Consider the following 12,257-nt stretch of genomic DNA (forward strand, 5'->3'; position numbering starts at 1 on the left):
TAGCTAGCTGCAAGATAGAAGGGAGACAAAAAAATGTGCTTTTCTTATGCTGGTAGCTTTGTGTACTTTTCACAGATCCTCTGGAAAAAGAGTGGAATGGGAGGAAGGCATGAACTCCGAGTCTCAGCTCTGGATCTCTTATTTACCTTCTGTGTCTTGATTACGTTACCTTATCTTGAGACTCAGTGTTCTCATCTGTAAAACAGTGATAACAGCACTTCCTTCACAGGATGAACAATACAAAGAGTGTCTGGGGTGAGTAGTAAGAAATTCATCAAAGCTACTCTTCCATCATAGTAAGATTGATGCTAAGCAGAACTTGGGGGTGGGGTCTTAACATAAAATTAAACCTACACATTTAGCTTTTCTCAGCCTCATTTTCCTTATAGGGAAAATGGGGGTTACAGCGATACCGCCCCCCAACCCCCCAAGGATAAGAAATCAGAGCTTTGACCTCATGTAGAAAACTTGGGGAAATGTCTCCATCATCTGCATCCAAGAAGCTCGTTCTTCCATCTAACACTAAAGAGAGCTGTGAGCCTTCTCTCTTCTTGTAGTCCCTTTTCAATCTAGAGCTTTTGCCTGGTTTAAGGGGAGACCTGGCAGGTCCTTAAAGGACCACAGGCCTGTGGTCTTCACAGCCTACAGTAGTCTTCTCTGCCACTTCAAAGTAGTGTCAGGAAGTCCACTGTGCAGTGTGATGTTGGCAGGACCTGCCTCAGAACCAACGTCCAACAGATGCAGCTGCCCTGGACATGGGAGACAGCTTACAGAGGGGCTTGCTCTGGGAAGGCCAGCTTGGATGGTAGATCCACTCCTCGCTATGTGAAAACATAGCTGTGTGATTAAACCCCCCAAAATGCTATTCTGAGAGACAGAAAAAGTGAGGTTTATCACTTTGGGATAGGCAAGGCCTTCTCATGCCACAGAAGGCATAGGCAGTAGGAGGAAATGCAAAACTATGATCATAGTACACATTTCAAAATTCTGTATAAAAAAAGGGATCATAAATTTAAAGACAAGCAATGGGCAGAGACAGCAACATATATAACAAATCAAGGGTTGATATCCAGAATTTTCAAAAACAAATCATTTATGGGTCGTCAAACTGCCTCAGTCAGAAGACTCTTGATCTTGGATATTGTGAGTTCCAACCCTATGCTGGGTATAGAGATTGTGTGGATAAAGAAATAAACCTAAAAAACAATCATTTAGGGGTGCCTGGCTGGCTCAGTCAGTGGAGCCTATGACTCTTGACCTTGGGATTGGACATCTGAGCCCCACATTGGGTGTAGAGACTACTTAAAAATAAAATCTCTTAAAAAAATCATTTATATCAAGAGGAAACAACAGACTGTGAGCATAAGATAAGGGCAGGTGGGACGCCTGGGTGGCTCAGCAATTGGGCATCTGCCTTTGGCTCAGGGCGTGATCCCGGAGTCCTGGGATCGAGTCCCACATCGCGCTTCATGCATGGAGCCTGCTTCTCCCTCTGCCTATGTCTCTGCCTGTGTCTTTGTGTCTCTCATGAATAAATAAATAAAATCTTTAAAAAATTAAAATTAAAAAATAAAAATATGGGCAGGCAATGCATGAAAGAGAAAAAAAAGTGATCAATAAAGACACAATAAGGGCAGCCCGGGTGGCTCAGCGGTTTAGCGCAGCCTTCAGCCCAGGGCCTGATTCTGGAGATCCAGGATCAAGTCCCATGTCAGGCTCCCTACATGGAGCCTGCTTCTCCCTCTGCCTGTGTCTCTGCTCCCCCCCCTCTCTGTGACTCTCATGAATAAATAAAATCTTTAAAAGGAAAATAAAAATAAAATAAATAAAGACAATAAGATGGTAAAAATCACTGATAAAAAAAAGGAAATACCAATGAAAATCATGATACCATAATTAAAAAAAAATAACAGGATAATATTTTACCCATAATACTGAATGAAAAACTTAGTGAAGAAAATATAGAGAAATAGGCATTCTTATATGTTGTTGGTAGACATTTGGCAGTATAAACTGAACATTAAAATGTGTCATCTACTGACCATTTCTCAGTTTCTACTTTATAGAAATCCACATGGGCCCAAAGAGATGAATATTAATATTTTCAGAACACCACTAACAACAATGAAAAGCTGCAAACGGTCCACTGTCCAAAAATGAGAAAGTGGTTCAATAAAGCAGTCTGTCCAGACTTATGAATGCTACACAGTTGTTAAAAAGAGTTACTTCTATATGTACTGGCTTGGAAAGGTAGGTTATTAATTTTAGAACATTGTAGAACAATAAGGAGGATAAGGTCATTTGTGTTTTTTAAAGTCATTTTCTAAACATAATGAACACACATGAAAGGCCATTCTGCAAGCTGGGTTGTATATGTCACTCCCCCTTTCTCTTCTCCATCCTCAACTTCCTCCAAAGCTTCACAAATGAGGGCTATGCCCTCCTCCCTCCTACTACGCAATGTCTCCATGCCAACTCCACTCTCACCTCAGATACATAATGTGACAATTTCACCATTCTGCACCCCAATGCTCTTCACAGAGCATTTATTTCTCGCTCCTCTCTCTTGGTCCCCAACCATCTTACAGAGGAAGCAGCTATATCTGGCATGCTATCTCAGGTAACAATACAGTTCACAGCAGAAGACCCCCCGTAGGACAGACAGCAACCATCAATTCCAAATTCCTGAATGTAAACCACAGAAACAAGAGCCTGCCTGTTCAAAGCATCTACCATGAAATGTGTGCTCTACAAGCACAGGAAATTCAACAGCAATTCTAGGGGATCAACAGGGTCCCAGCTACTACTTTTACAGAACAGGACAAAGACTTGGGTGCCACCCCATCTAAACCAGGTGCATATTCCCGTAGATGGAGGTTCCATCAAACACCACATTGAGCAACAGTTTGCTTTTCATGGCATTCATCATCTTAGGGGAATTAATTCTTGCCTTTTATTGAATCAGCTATGCAAATAAAAACTTGCAGTGGAGTAATAAAAACAAACTTTTTTAAGGAAAGAAAGCACCCTAAAACTAGAGATAATGCAATGACTATCCTTAACTTTATGCCAGGATCTATTTCATCGTGTACTATAAAATCCCGAAAGAATGCCTGTTTCTCTATCCTACGACTCGATCAGTCATTCTAACTGGGTTGACACCCACTGTTCTAACTGGGTTGACACCCACTGTTCTCTTGAAACTAAAACAGAGCCAGTTTTCTATGTGACCATCTACCCGTTGCTCTAATGCAACACCGTATAGAACCCAACCAAGAGGAACAATGTAGAAAACAATCTACAAAAGAAAAACCGGAGAGAGAGAGACCCGCAGAGCAGATGAGGGACGCCGCACACAGAACCAGGCAGTCTCTGCCACAAGATTCTTGCCAGCCAGGAGTCTCTACCCAGGCGGCACACGCAAGGGCAATTTATTTTCCTAAAACTTGGAGGAAGCATTAAAGCCCAGGAGGACACCTTTGTTGAAGCATGGGGTTGTTTTCTAACTGGGGCGGGGGGGAGGTACTGGGGAGGCGGGGATGGGATGACACTCCCTGCAATATGTTCCTTTTCCCCTTGCCTGCTTTTAACAGAACGAACAAAATAGTTGGAGAGTTAGAACAAGCAAATCTGGCTTCGGCAAGCCGATGATACCACTTGGGTCAGGATCCAGCTCTGTCGGGGAGTGATGGGTGAAGGAGGCTTCGCGTTCCCAACAGTCCCCGAGAGTTGGGGGGGGGGTCCCACAATCGTGTCCTCGCCTCGCAGGCCTGCAAAGGTGCTTCCCTCGGCCACCCGACGCCTGAGTCGCCCACCCCACCCAGGGGTGTCCCCCCTCCCGCCCCGAGGTGCCGGGGCTCTCCGGGGCTCTCCGGGGCTCGCGCAGGCTCTGGGGGCCCCCTCGGAGAGGTCCGGCCCGGGAGTCCTGCCGGGGGTTGTGGGGCCAAGAGGGCATCCCGCTGCCTGGCCAGGCAGGAGCTTGGGCCGGGGGCAGGGCCGGGGGGATGCAGACCGTCCAGCGCCAGCATGGAGGGGAAGTCCTTGCAGTTGGAGACGCCCGTGGAGTCGGTGACGCACGTCTTCCACAGGTTGGCCCAATAGGTGGCGGTGGTGATGACCGTGCCGTCGATGGTGGACACCTTCCAGTAGTCGGTGGGCAGCGTGGAGGACACCAGCACCCACCCCGAGATGGAAACCATGAAGGCGATGATCTCCGAGGCCGTGCTCGCCATGCCCATGCCGCCCGCTGCAGCCGCGCTCGCGCTCTCGCTCCCACTGGGCGCCGCGACCCCCGCGCGCCCCGGACCCCGCCCCCGGACCCGCCCCCGGACCCGCCCCCGGACCGCCCGGTCCAAGGACAGGCGCTAGGGGGCGCGCACGGGGCGGAGAGGGGGGCGGGCCGCCCTTAGGGTCGCTGGCCCGGGCCTCTCCAGCCAGCCGGCCGGGCGCCTGCGCATCCCTCGGCTCCCCTCGCCCCCAGCCCCCGCAGCTCGCGGAGCGGCCCTCCTGGGCCACAGACTGGCAGCCGGATGGATGTGGACAACCTGCTGCGCCCCACCCCTTCCCCATCCCCCCTTCCCCTCCTCCCTCCCCGTCTCCCCCTTCCCCTACCCAACCCCCCCCCCCCCCCCCCCGCAATAGCTTGGCTTCTAGAGTACAGTGTAAAAGCAGAGCAGAAAAACCCTTTTGTGAGCCCTGAAAGGACACGGTCCGATCACGCCGCAGCCCGCGGCCCGCTGACCTCTATACAGGTTTGCATGCCACGCTCCTCTGCGTGACCCCGTGCGGCCTGTCACGGAGGGATGCCTGCAGTTCTGGGCTTGAAATCGGCCGTGCCCTAAAACCCTGCAGTTCTTTTTTTTGGCCTCGTGATATGCAGAAATTCATCGTAAAGAGGTGCCTGGCATAGGCCTAAATTCAAGACAGCGGCATATGGAGAGCAGAGGCTCCATGGGAGCCTTTGCTGCAGTTTCCATCTTGAATGTTCCAGCCCCAAAGCTGGCCTGCTGGTGCTAATGCACCACACGTGGGACACGCATTTAAGACATTTTTCCTGTGCGAGCGTCCGTTGAAGCTCCCAGTTCGGTGAGTCTGTTCTACCAGCTGATGGTTCTGTCACAGTGAAAACTGTTTTGTATCTTGTTCTACTTTTTTTTTTTTAGAACTTCTACCTTTTGCACCTAATTGGAAAATAAACGCATTCATTTCTTCATTGCTGTCTCGAGTTAAACATAAGGATCAGGGTGTACTTTCAGTTTCTGAGGTCACAAATCTGGGCATAAAGGAGAGAACAAAGACACTGGCTTTCCTGTGGGGTTATTATTTGTTCATTTAAAGTTCTTGCAGTTCTTGGTATAAGCTTTCAGGATTCACTTCTTGCCAAAAGTAACCAAAGGTCTAAAACCAATAAATCAGTCCTCCACGCGAAAGCTAGTTGCTAACCCTCTATTTCACATTGTCATTCATTGTGAAGAGTTTCTCAATGCCTCTTTGTCACTTTTTTCGTAATATCTATATTTTTTTCTCTTTTTAAAAAAAGATTTTATTAATTTGATAGAGCAAAAGAGCACAAATGGGGAGGGGAGGGAGAAGCAGACTCCCCTCTGAGCAGGGAGCCTGATGCGGGGCTCCATCCCAGGACCCTGGAACCATGACCTGAGCCAAAGACATTTAACCAACTGAGCCACCAGGCCCCCCGTATTTTTTTTCTTTAAATTTTAATTCTGATATAATTAACATATAGTGTTAATATTAGTTTCTGGTATACAATATAATGATTCAACAATCGTGTACTTTACGCAATGCTCATCCCATTAAGTGTGCTCTTGTCACTTTTTGTTTTAATCAAATGAGTATAGAATGAGTTGAGAAGTGTTAGATGTCTATGGAGAAGAGAGGAGGTTGGACAATAGAATCATCAAAATCTACATTTGGAAGGGTCATTGGTGGCCATTAGGATACACTCTAGGCATAGCCCAATTATTCTATTTCTTGAGATAGTATTTGGTTCATGCTCAAACTTCAGGTCCATGGAGTTCAATGCACAGATGTTCTGATTATGTTTTATATTGTATTGGCAGCATTTTAGACAGTTTTTTTATATAATGGGCTCAAACCGGTCTCTTTTTCTTCCACCCAAATGCTGTCATCTGTGCTGAGACAAGACAGGGTAAGTTCTACTCTTGAGCCATGTAGCAGCCCTGGAAGGTGTGTTTGTGTATGTGCAGTCATGCCATGCTTTGTATGAATGAAAATAAAGGTGAATGAGGATGATTTTTAGATGGGTGGGATGCAGAAATGGTTCTACTTCTGTACTGCTCTTGGTCTCAACTTGTCCTGGTATGTCAAGCTTAAAAACAGTTTGGGAGGGGCCTCTGGGTGGGTCAGCAGTTGAGCGTCTGCCTTCAGCTCAGGTCGTGATCCCAGGGTCCTGGGATCAAGTCCCATATCAGGTTCCCCAACAGGGAGCCAGCTTCTCCCTCTGCTTATGTCTCTGCCTCTCTCCCTATGTCTCTCATGAATAAATAAAATCTTAAAAAAAAAGCTTGGGAAGCACCTAGCCAATGTCATCCTTCTCATCTTTGCTGCCTTTCAAATTGATCACCTTTGACTATTAACTACAAAGTATTCACTATTCTTTTGTATGATTTGCCTTTTTTTAAAGATTTTATTTATTTATTCATGATAGGGGGTGGGTGGCAGAGACACAGGCAGAGGGAGAAGCAGGCTCCATGCTGGGAGCCTGACGTGGGACTCGATCCTGGGACTCCAGGACCATGCCCTGGTCCAAAGGCAGGTACTAAACCGCTGAGCCACCCAGAGATCCCATGATTTGCCTTTTTAATGTGCTCTTATCATGTCATTTCTTGCCCTCCAGCTATTTTCACTATTATTTCTGTGCCATATTTTTTTCTGAATGATCTGCCTATTTCTAAACCAGTTTACTATTCCAAAAACACAAAAAGTCATGAACCAGGACATTCTCTATGAAGTTTCCTAAAATTCAAAATTGCACAAATTTTGGTTTTGTACTTTATTTCTTTGTTTGACAGTCTCTTCTTCCTCATGGTAGGTACTCACTAAAGTTATTGATTCTTTTTTTCCAAGACAAAACCCTGAGTCATTTTTGACATGCAAAAAAGTATAATATTGTGACTCTGAAGACTCAAGCAGTTCCTAATTTATCAGTAGGTTGGTAATAAATTTCATTGGACCCAAAAGCTCATTGTTTCAAAGAAAGAACTATGAAGAATGGTGCGGTGTTTTAGAGCAGGCCCTGAAAATTTATTTAACAGATTATATAACTTTCCCTCTTGTACTTAAAAAAAATCCATAAGCCCAGGGAGACCTGGGTGTTTCAGTCAATTGAGCAGCTGACTTTTGATTTCGGCTCAGGTCATGATTTCAGGATCTTGGGATTGAACCCCTCATCAGGCTCCACATTCAGTAGGGCATCTGCTTGTGGATTCTCTCTCCCCCTCTCTCCCTCTGCTCCTCCCCACTCCCACCCCCAGCTCATGCAGGCTCTCTCTAAAATAAATAAATAAATCTTTTTAAAAAAATCCATAACCAAGATCACCATTGCAACATAATTTCCAGAGGAAATAAATTCAGAATTCCAACTTGGAACTCCAAGGAAGACTTTCTCTCTCTCTGCTGCATCACCAGACCAGAATCTTTGGGGGTAGCTCTGGTTGTGATTTTTTCCAAAGCTTCTAATGTATAGCCAGGCTGAGAACCACAAGTCTGACTCATTGAGATGCATATATATATGCAAATACACTGTTAATTTAGTAAAGCAGATGGTGTGCATTACAAAGAGAAAGACTATTCATCTCTTGGCTGAAAACTTTGAAAAACAAAATTCTTTTACTGTAGAAACTATAGCCCACAATCTCAACTTCAAAGGGGTTGAAAAGACCTCAAACAGTCCATAAATTAAAACCTGGATGGCAGCGCTATTAGCTCCTTCGCCAGCTAAAACAGGCTAGGGTCGTCACGCCTGTGGATTTCATTCATTTCTTTCACTTTTATCCTTTGTCCATTCTATGAGGTTGGACAACCTAAACTCTTTCTTCCCTAGCACATCCTGCATAATTGCCAAAGTTATTTTTTAGAGCCCACAAGTCCCTCACCAAGATGAAAATGTTAACTTCCTCTAATACCTAAAGAATATTATGTAGTGAATCAAGCATTTATTTTATTTTGTTATTATTTTTAAGGGTTTTATTTATTCATGAGGGACACAGAGAAAGAGGCAGAGACATAGGCAGAGCGAGAAGCAGGCTCTTTGTGTGGAACCTGATGTGGAACTTGAACCCAGGACCCTAGGATCATGACCTGAGCCAAAGGCAGATGCTCAACCACTGAACCACCCAGGTGCCCCTCAAGCATTTATTTAAAATGTCTTATAAGTATTTCAAGCCTATTTAGTCAGAATAAACCTAAATATAGTATAGACAACAACATAATGCCACATAAGAATATTCAGAAAATGAAAATGGATTGAATAGAGATTTTTATTTAAATCTCTAAATAAATGGCCTGTTTTGCTTTAAGATTGTAGAGTCCCCCCCGCCAAAAAATATTGTAGAGTCCCAAATAACCTTTGCAGGTAATCTGCAAACCCATTTATAGAGTACCTTTCCGCTGATAAACGCTTCCTTATTTAGGATCCAGTTCACTGAAATTTTTAATGTAATTATTCGTGACAGTCTGTTCTTAATTGGAATACAAAGTGAATATGGCTCGAAAGTTACTTCTCCAAATTACTCAAAGTAACATCTGAATTAAGGATAATTTGGTCTTTACAAAAAGCTGTAGATGATTTCCAATATGAAACCTACTAATTAATCTATAAATTAATAAATTTGACATGGAGACATCTAATGTCCTGAAAAATATTCTGAACCTTTCCATTTTGAGAACCAAACCACTGAGATTAGCATTGAAAGTTATTTCCTTGGCATTATTATGATTATTAAGGAAAAATAGAGATCCCCTTCCCCCCAGGGTTGTTCAATAGGAGTGAAACCAGTTTAGCTGACTGAACAAGAGATTTGCAGAAATTCTTGAGATTCAACTCACCTGCCAAACAACACAGGTGTGCCTTTTAACAACTCAAGGATTTTCTAGGCATCAAATTTGGTTTCAGTATATATTAGCTCCTTCCTAGAGTCCAGGGAGGTGGATGCTGTTAATCAGGTGGGAAGAAACTACAGTCCTGATAAATATGGTATTAACTAAAAAAAAAAAAAAAAAAAAAAAAACTGCCCAGGAGCCAAATATTGTTACACCTTGTTAGAGAAGACATTAATGTCGATACTAAGAGAGTGAAACAGCATATCTGGTTCTTATTCCTTCCATTTCCCCTAAGACTCTCAGTATCTTAATGCCCTACACTAATTCTATGATATTTGTAATCTCCTTAGCATGAAAGCTACAGTGATAGGAGTATTACAGGAATGAACACTCGTGTTTATCACTGCATCACTAACCATATATTTATGTGTCTGTTTATATAATATATATATGTAATTTTTCTGCACATTATGAGGAAACAGTGTTTAATTTAGCATTTGGTATCCTCTGAGGCTGTACTGCATCTGAATGTTTTGATGGACCTGTTACAAGTTGGTGATATGTATCTTGTGCATTTGTTTTTCCTGCATTACATTTAAAATGCATTCATTCCCAATTCTAGGTATCTTAGAGCCATCTAAATTCCTCTTGAGCCCCTGGACCGGGAAGCTCCCAGCTGTCTTGGTGCATACCCCTCCAGACTGAAATGACTGTCACTCGGGGATGCTGGAAACTTCCAGTGCTTGCAGATGGGTTGCTTGTATTTTGCTGGTCAGTTAGCATCTCATGGGTCCTAATAAAACCTTCCTGGCTCAGATTGGGCAGCAAGTAAATCTGTGTATTTTGGGCAAGTCCTGTTTTGTTTTTTGGTTTTTGGGTTTTTTTGTCTGGCTTGCATTTATTAAATGAAGGAGTTGTGCTGGATGGTCTCCAATACAACTTTGAAGTCTAAAAGTCTCTGAGTGATTCCTAATGAACTTGACAAGCCACAGATCAAGTGAACAAGGAGAGAATAGAGGCAAGAGTTTTCCTTTGGTGGACTCCCTGCTTTCTTTTCTATCAACCATCTCCTGCCATTGGTCTCCCTCGGTTCCTATATTGAAAGGGCTCTATGTGTATGGGTGTGTGTGTTGGGGGGCGGGGGGGGGGGCATGAGGATAATGTTATTTTATTTTCAATTTCTATTGTTGTTTATTTAAAAATGTGATAAAGCAAGGTAGTTCAATTCACTAATGAAGAAGAGTGATGTAGGGGACCTAGGGCAGACAAGGAAATAGGCAAGAGAAACAAAGGGTTGAGTAGCATGGCCAACAAAGAGGAGAGAAACCAGGAAGCCAGAGGGGGATTGGTCCAAGGGTAAGAAATGGGGTCAGGGGATGTCCAAAGAGAAGTGTGCAACAGTGGGAAATATAACCAGATGATAGTTAAAGGTAAGAAGTGATGGACAGGCTATATGACAGAATAAAGGTAACAGAAATGTAGAGGTGGGGGCCAGGTGAACCCCTCCAGTGGCCAGGAGGAGGAAGGTCATAGTGAAAAAGGAGATGGTGAGTATGGGGGAAAGTGAAGAATTGCGTCCATGGCCCTCACCTTCCCACATGAGTGTGTGTAAGGGCGGGAAGCAGAACATTCCAGTGACCATTACACTGAAGACACTTTCCCCTCTCTGTGGTCCTCAGAATGGAGCTGGTGAGAATTTACTCCATAATTCTCAGGAGCACCATGTTGACTGTTTGGCTCACTTCATGGGAGACATTATTGGAAGTTTACAATGAATTCTTTGGAGGTCAAAATTGCAAATTCTTATGGAAACATACCCAGAAGGAAATAATTAATGATGAATTCTTTCAAAATGTAGGGTTTCCCTTATTTTTATCTACTAAAATGTGTATGGGTACCTTTTAAGAACCAGTCACCCATTTAATAACCCCATGGAGTGGGTTCTGTTTTCGTTCCATTGTAGAGATGAGGAAACCAAAACACAGAGAGGTGAAGTCACTTGCTCTAGGACATGGTGGAAGCAGAGTTTAGTCCTGGAGTCACACTCTATTGCACTACATTGCCTCTTACCAACACAACTCTGTAGTTGTGTATTCCATCAATATCTACTTGGTATATGACCAAATACACACACACAATGAATTAAAACAATTCTAGCTAATTTATATTGATCTTTATTTTTCCAGGAGAATGGCTTTTATAATCAGAAGTATTTGAACAGGATACCAAATTTCCTTATTTAATTTCATTGTGTGATTAAGTCTTGTAATAGATGAACTGGAGTTCATGAATCTACTGTTTAACAATATCTCAGGTGATGCTGATTCACTGTATCACAGTTGGGGTCTGGAACACTTCTTAAAATGTATGTGTTTGTGTGTAGACATATGTATGTATATATATGTACCCATACACACACACACATTATAAAAAGTTCATTAGAGTACTCTGTTAGTTCTGTTTTTTCCATGCCTTGAGTCCTGTAGTATGCTCTCAGCCAGTTAGAATTTAATGAGCACCCAGCCTTTTCTCTTACTATCCTGAATGGGATGTCTTCTGTGGTGTATTTACCTTGCTGCCTACATTGTTGTATTTTGTTTTCTGATAAAGTTTTGACACACATTAGCTAACAAAAAGTGTGCTACAATAAAACAACAGGGGGCACCTGGGTGGCTCAGTCAGTTAAGCTTCTGCCTTCAGCTCAGATTATGATCCCAAGGTTCTGGGGTGGAGCCAAGCATAGGGCTCCCTGCTCAGTGTGGAGTCTGCTTCTCACTCTGCCGCTGCCCCTACTTGTGCTGTCTTGCTCACTCTCTGTCAAATAGATAGATAAATAATTAATGGAAAAGTGTTGCATTCAGATGTAAAATGCAAGACTTTCCCCCCCTTTTTCACTAGGTACTTCTGGGTTGTTTCTGGAGCAGCAGTATCCCACAGCAGGGCAGGATGGATCTTGTTTTTGCATATCCTCACAATACTTGTTCTAACTATATAATTATTATATTACTTTAAAATCCGAATTTCTCCCATCTCCAAAGTTCATGTGATTATATTTAAATGATATCTTTGTCTTTCAGATTCTGAGGGCATTTAAAGATAGGTTTTTAAAGACAGAAAATATAAATACTGAAAAGTTCCAGGGGCACCTGGCTGGCTCAAGCAGAAGGGCATGCAAC

General features: G+C 43.5%; 1 protein-coding gene across 3 annotated transcripts in view; it reads right to left on the minus strand.

Moving 5' to 3' along the window:
- CLDN10 (claudin 10) overlaps positions 1-12,257 on the minus strand; it is a 127,109-nt gene that overhangs the window by 21,325 nt on the left and 93,527 nt on the right. The window contains exon 1 of one of the 3 annotated variants that reach the window (XM_077855178.1): positions 4,013-4,297. The exons of the other annotated variants lie outside the window; for them this stretch is intronic. Coding sequence (XP_077711304.1) covers positions 4,013-4,238 — 226 coding nt within the window. The 5' untranslated portion in view covers positions 4,239-4,297. Of the gene's footprint in view, positions 1-4,012; positions 4,298-12,257 lie in introns of those variants that run through there. 3 annotated transcript variants of the gene reach the window in all.

Source organism: Canis aureus, chromosome 17 (genome assembly GCF_053574225.1).
Source record: "Canis aureus isolate CA01 chromosome 17, VMU_Caureus_v.1.0, whole genome shotgun sequence".
NCBI classification, from domain to species: domain Eukaryota; kingdom Metazoa; phylum Chordata; class Mammalia; order Carnivora; family Canidae; genus Canis; species Canis aureus.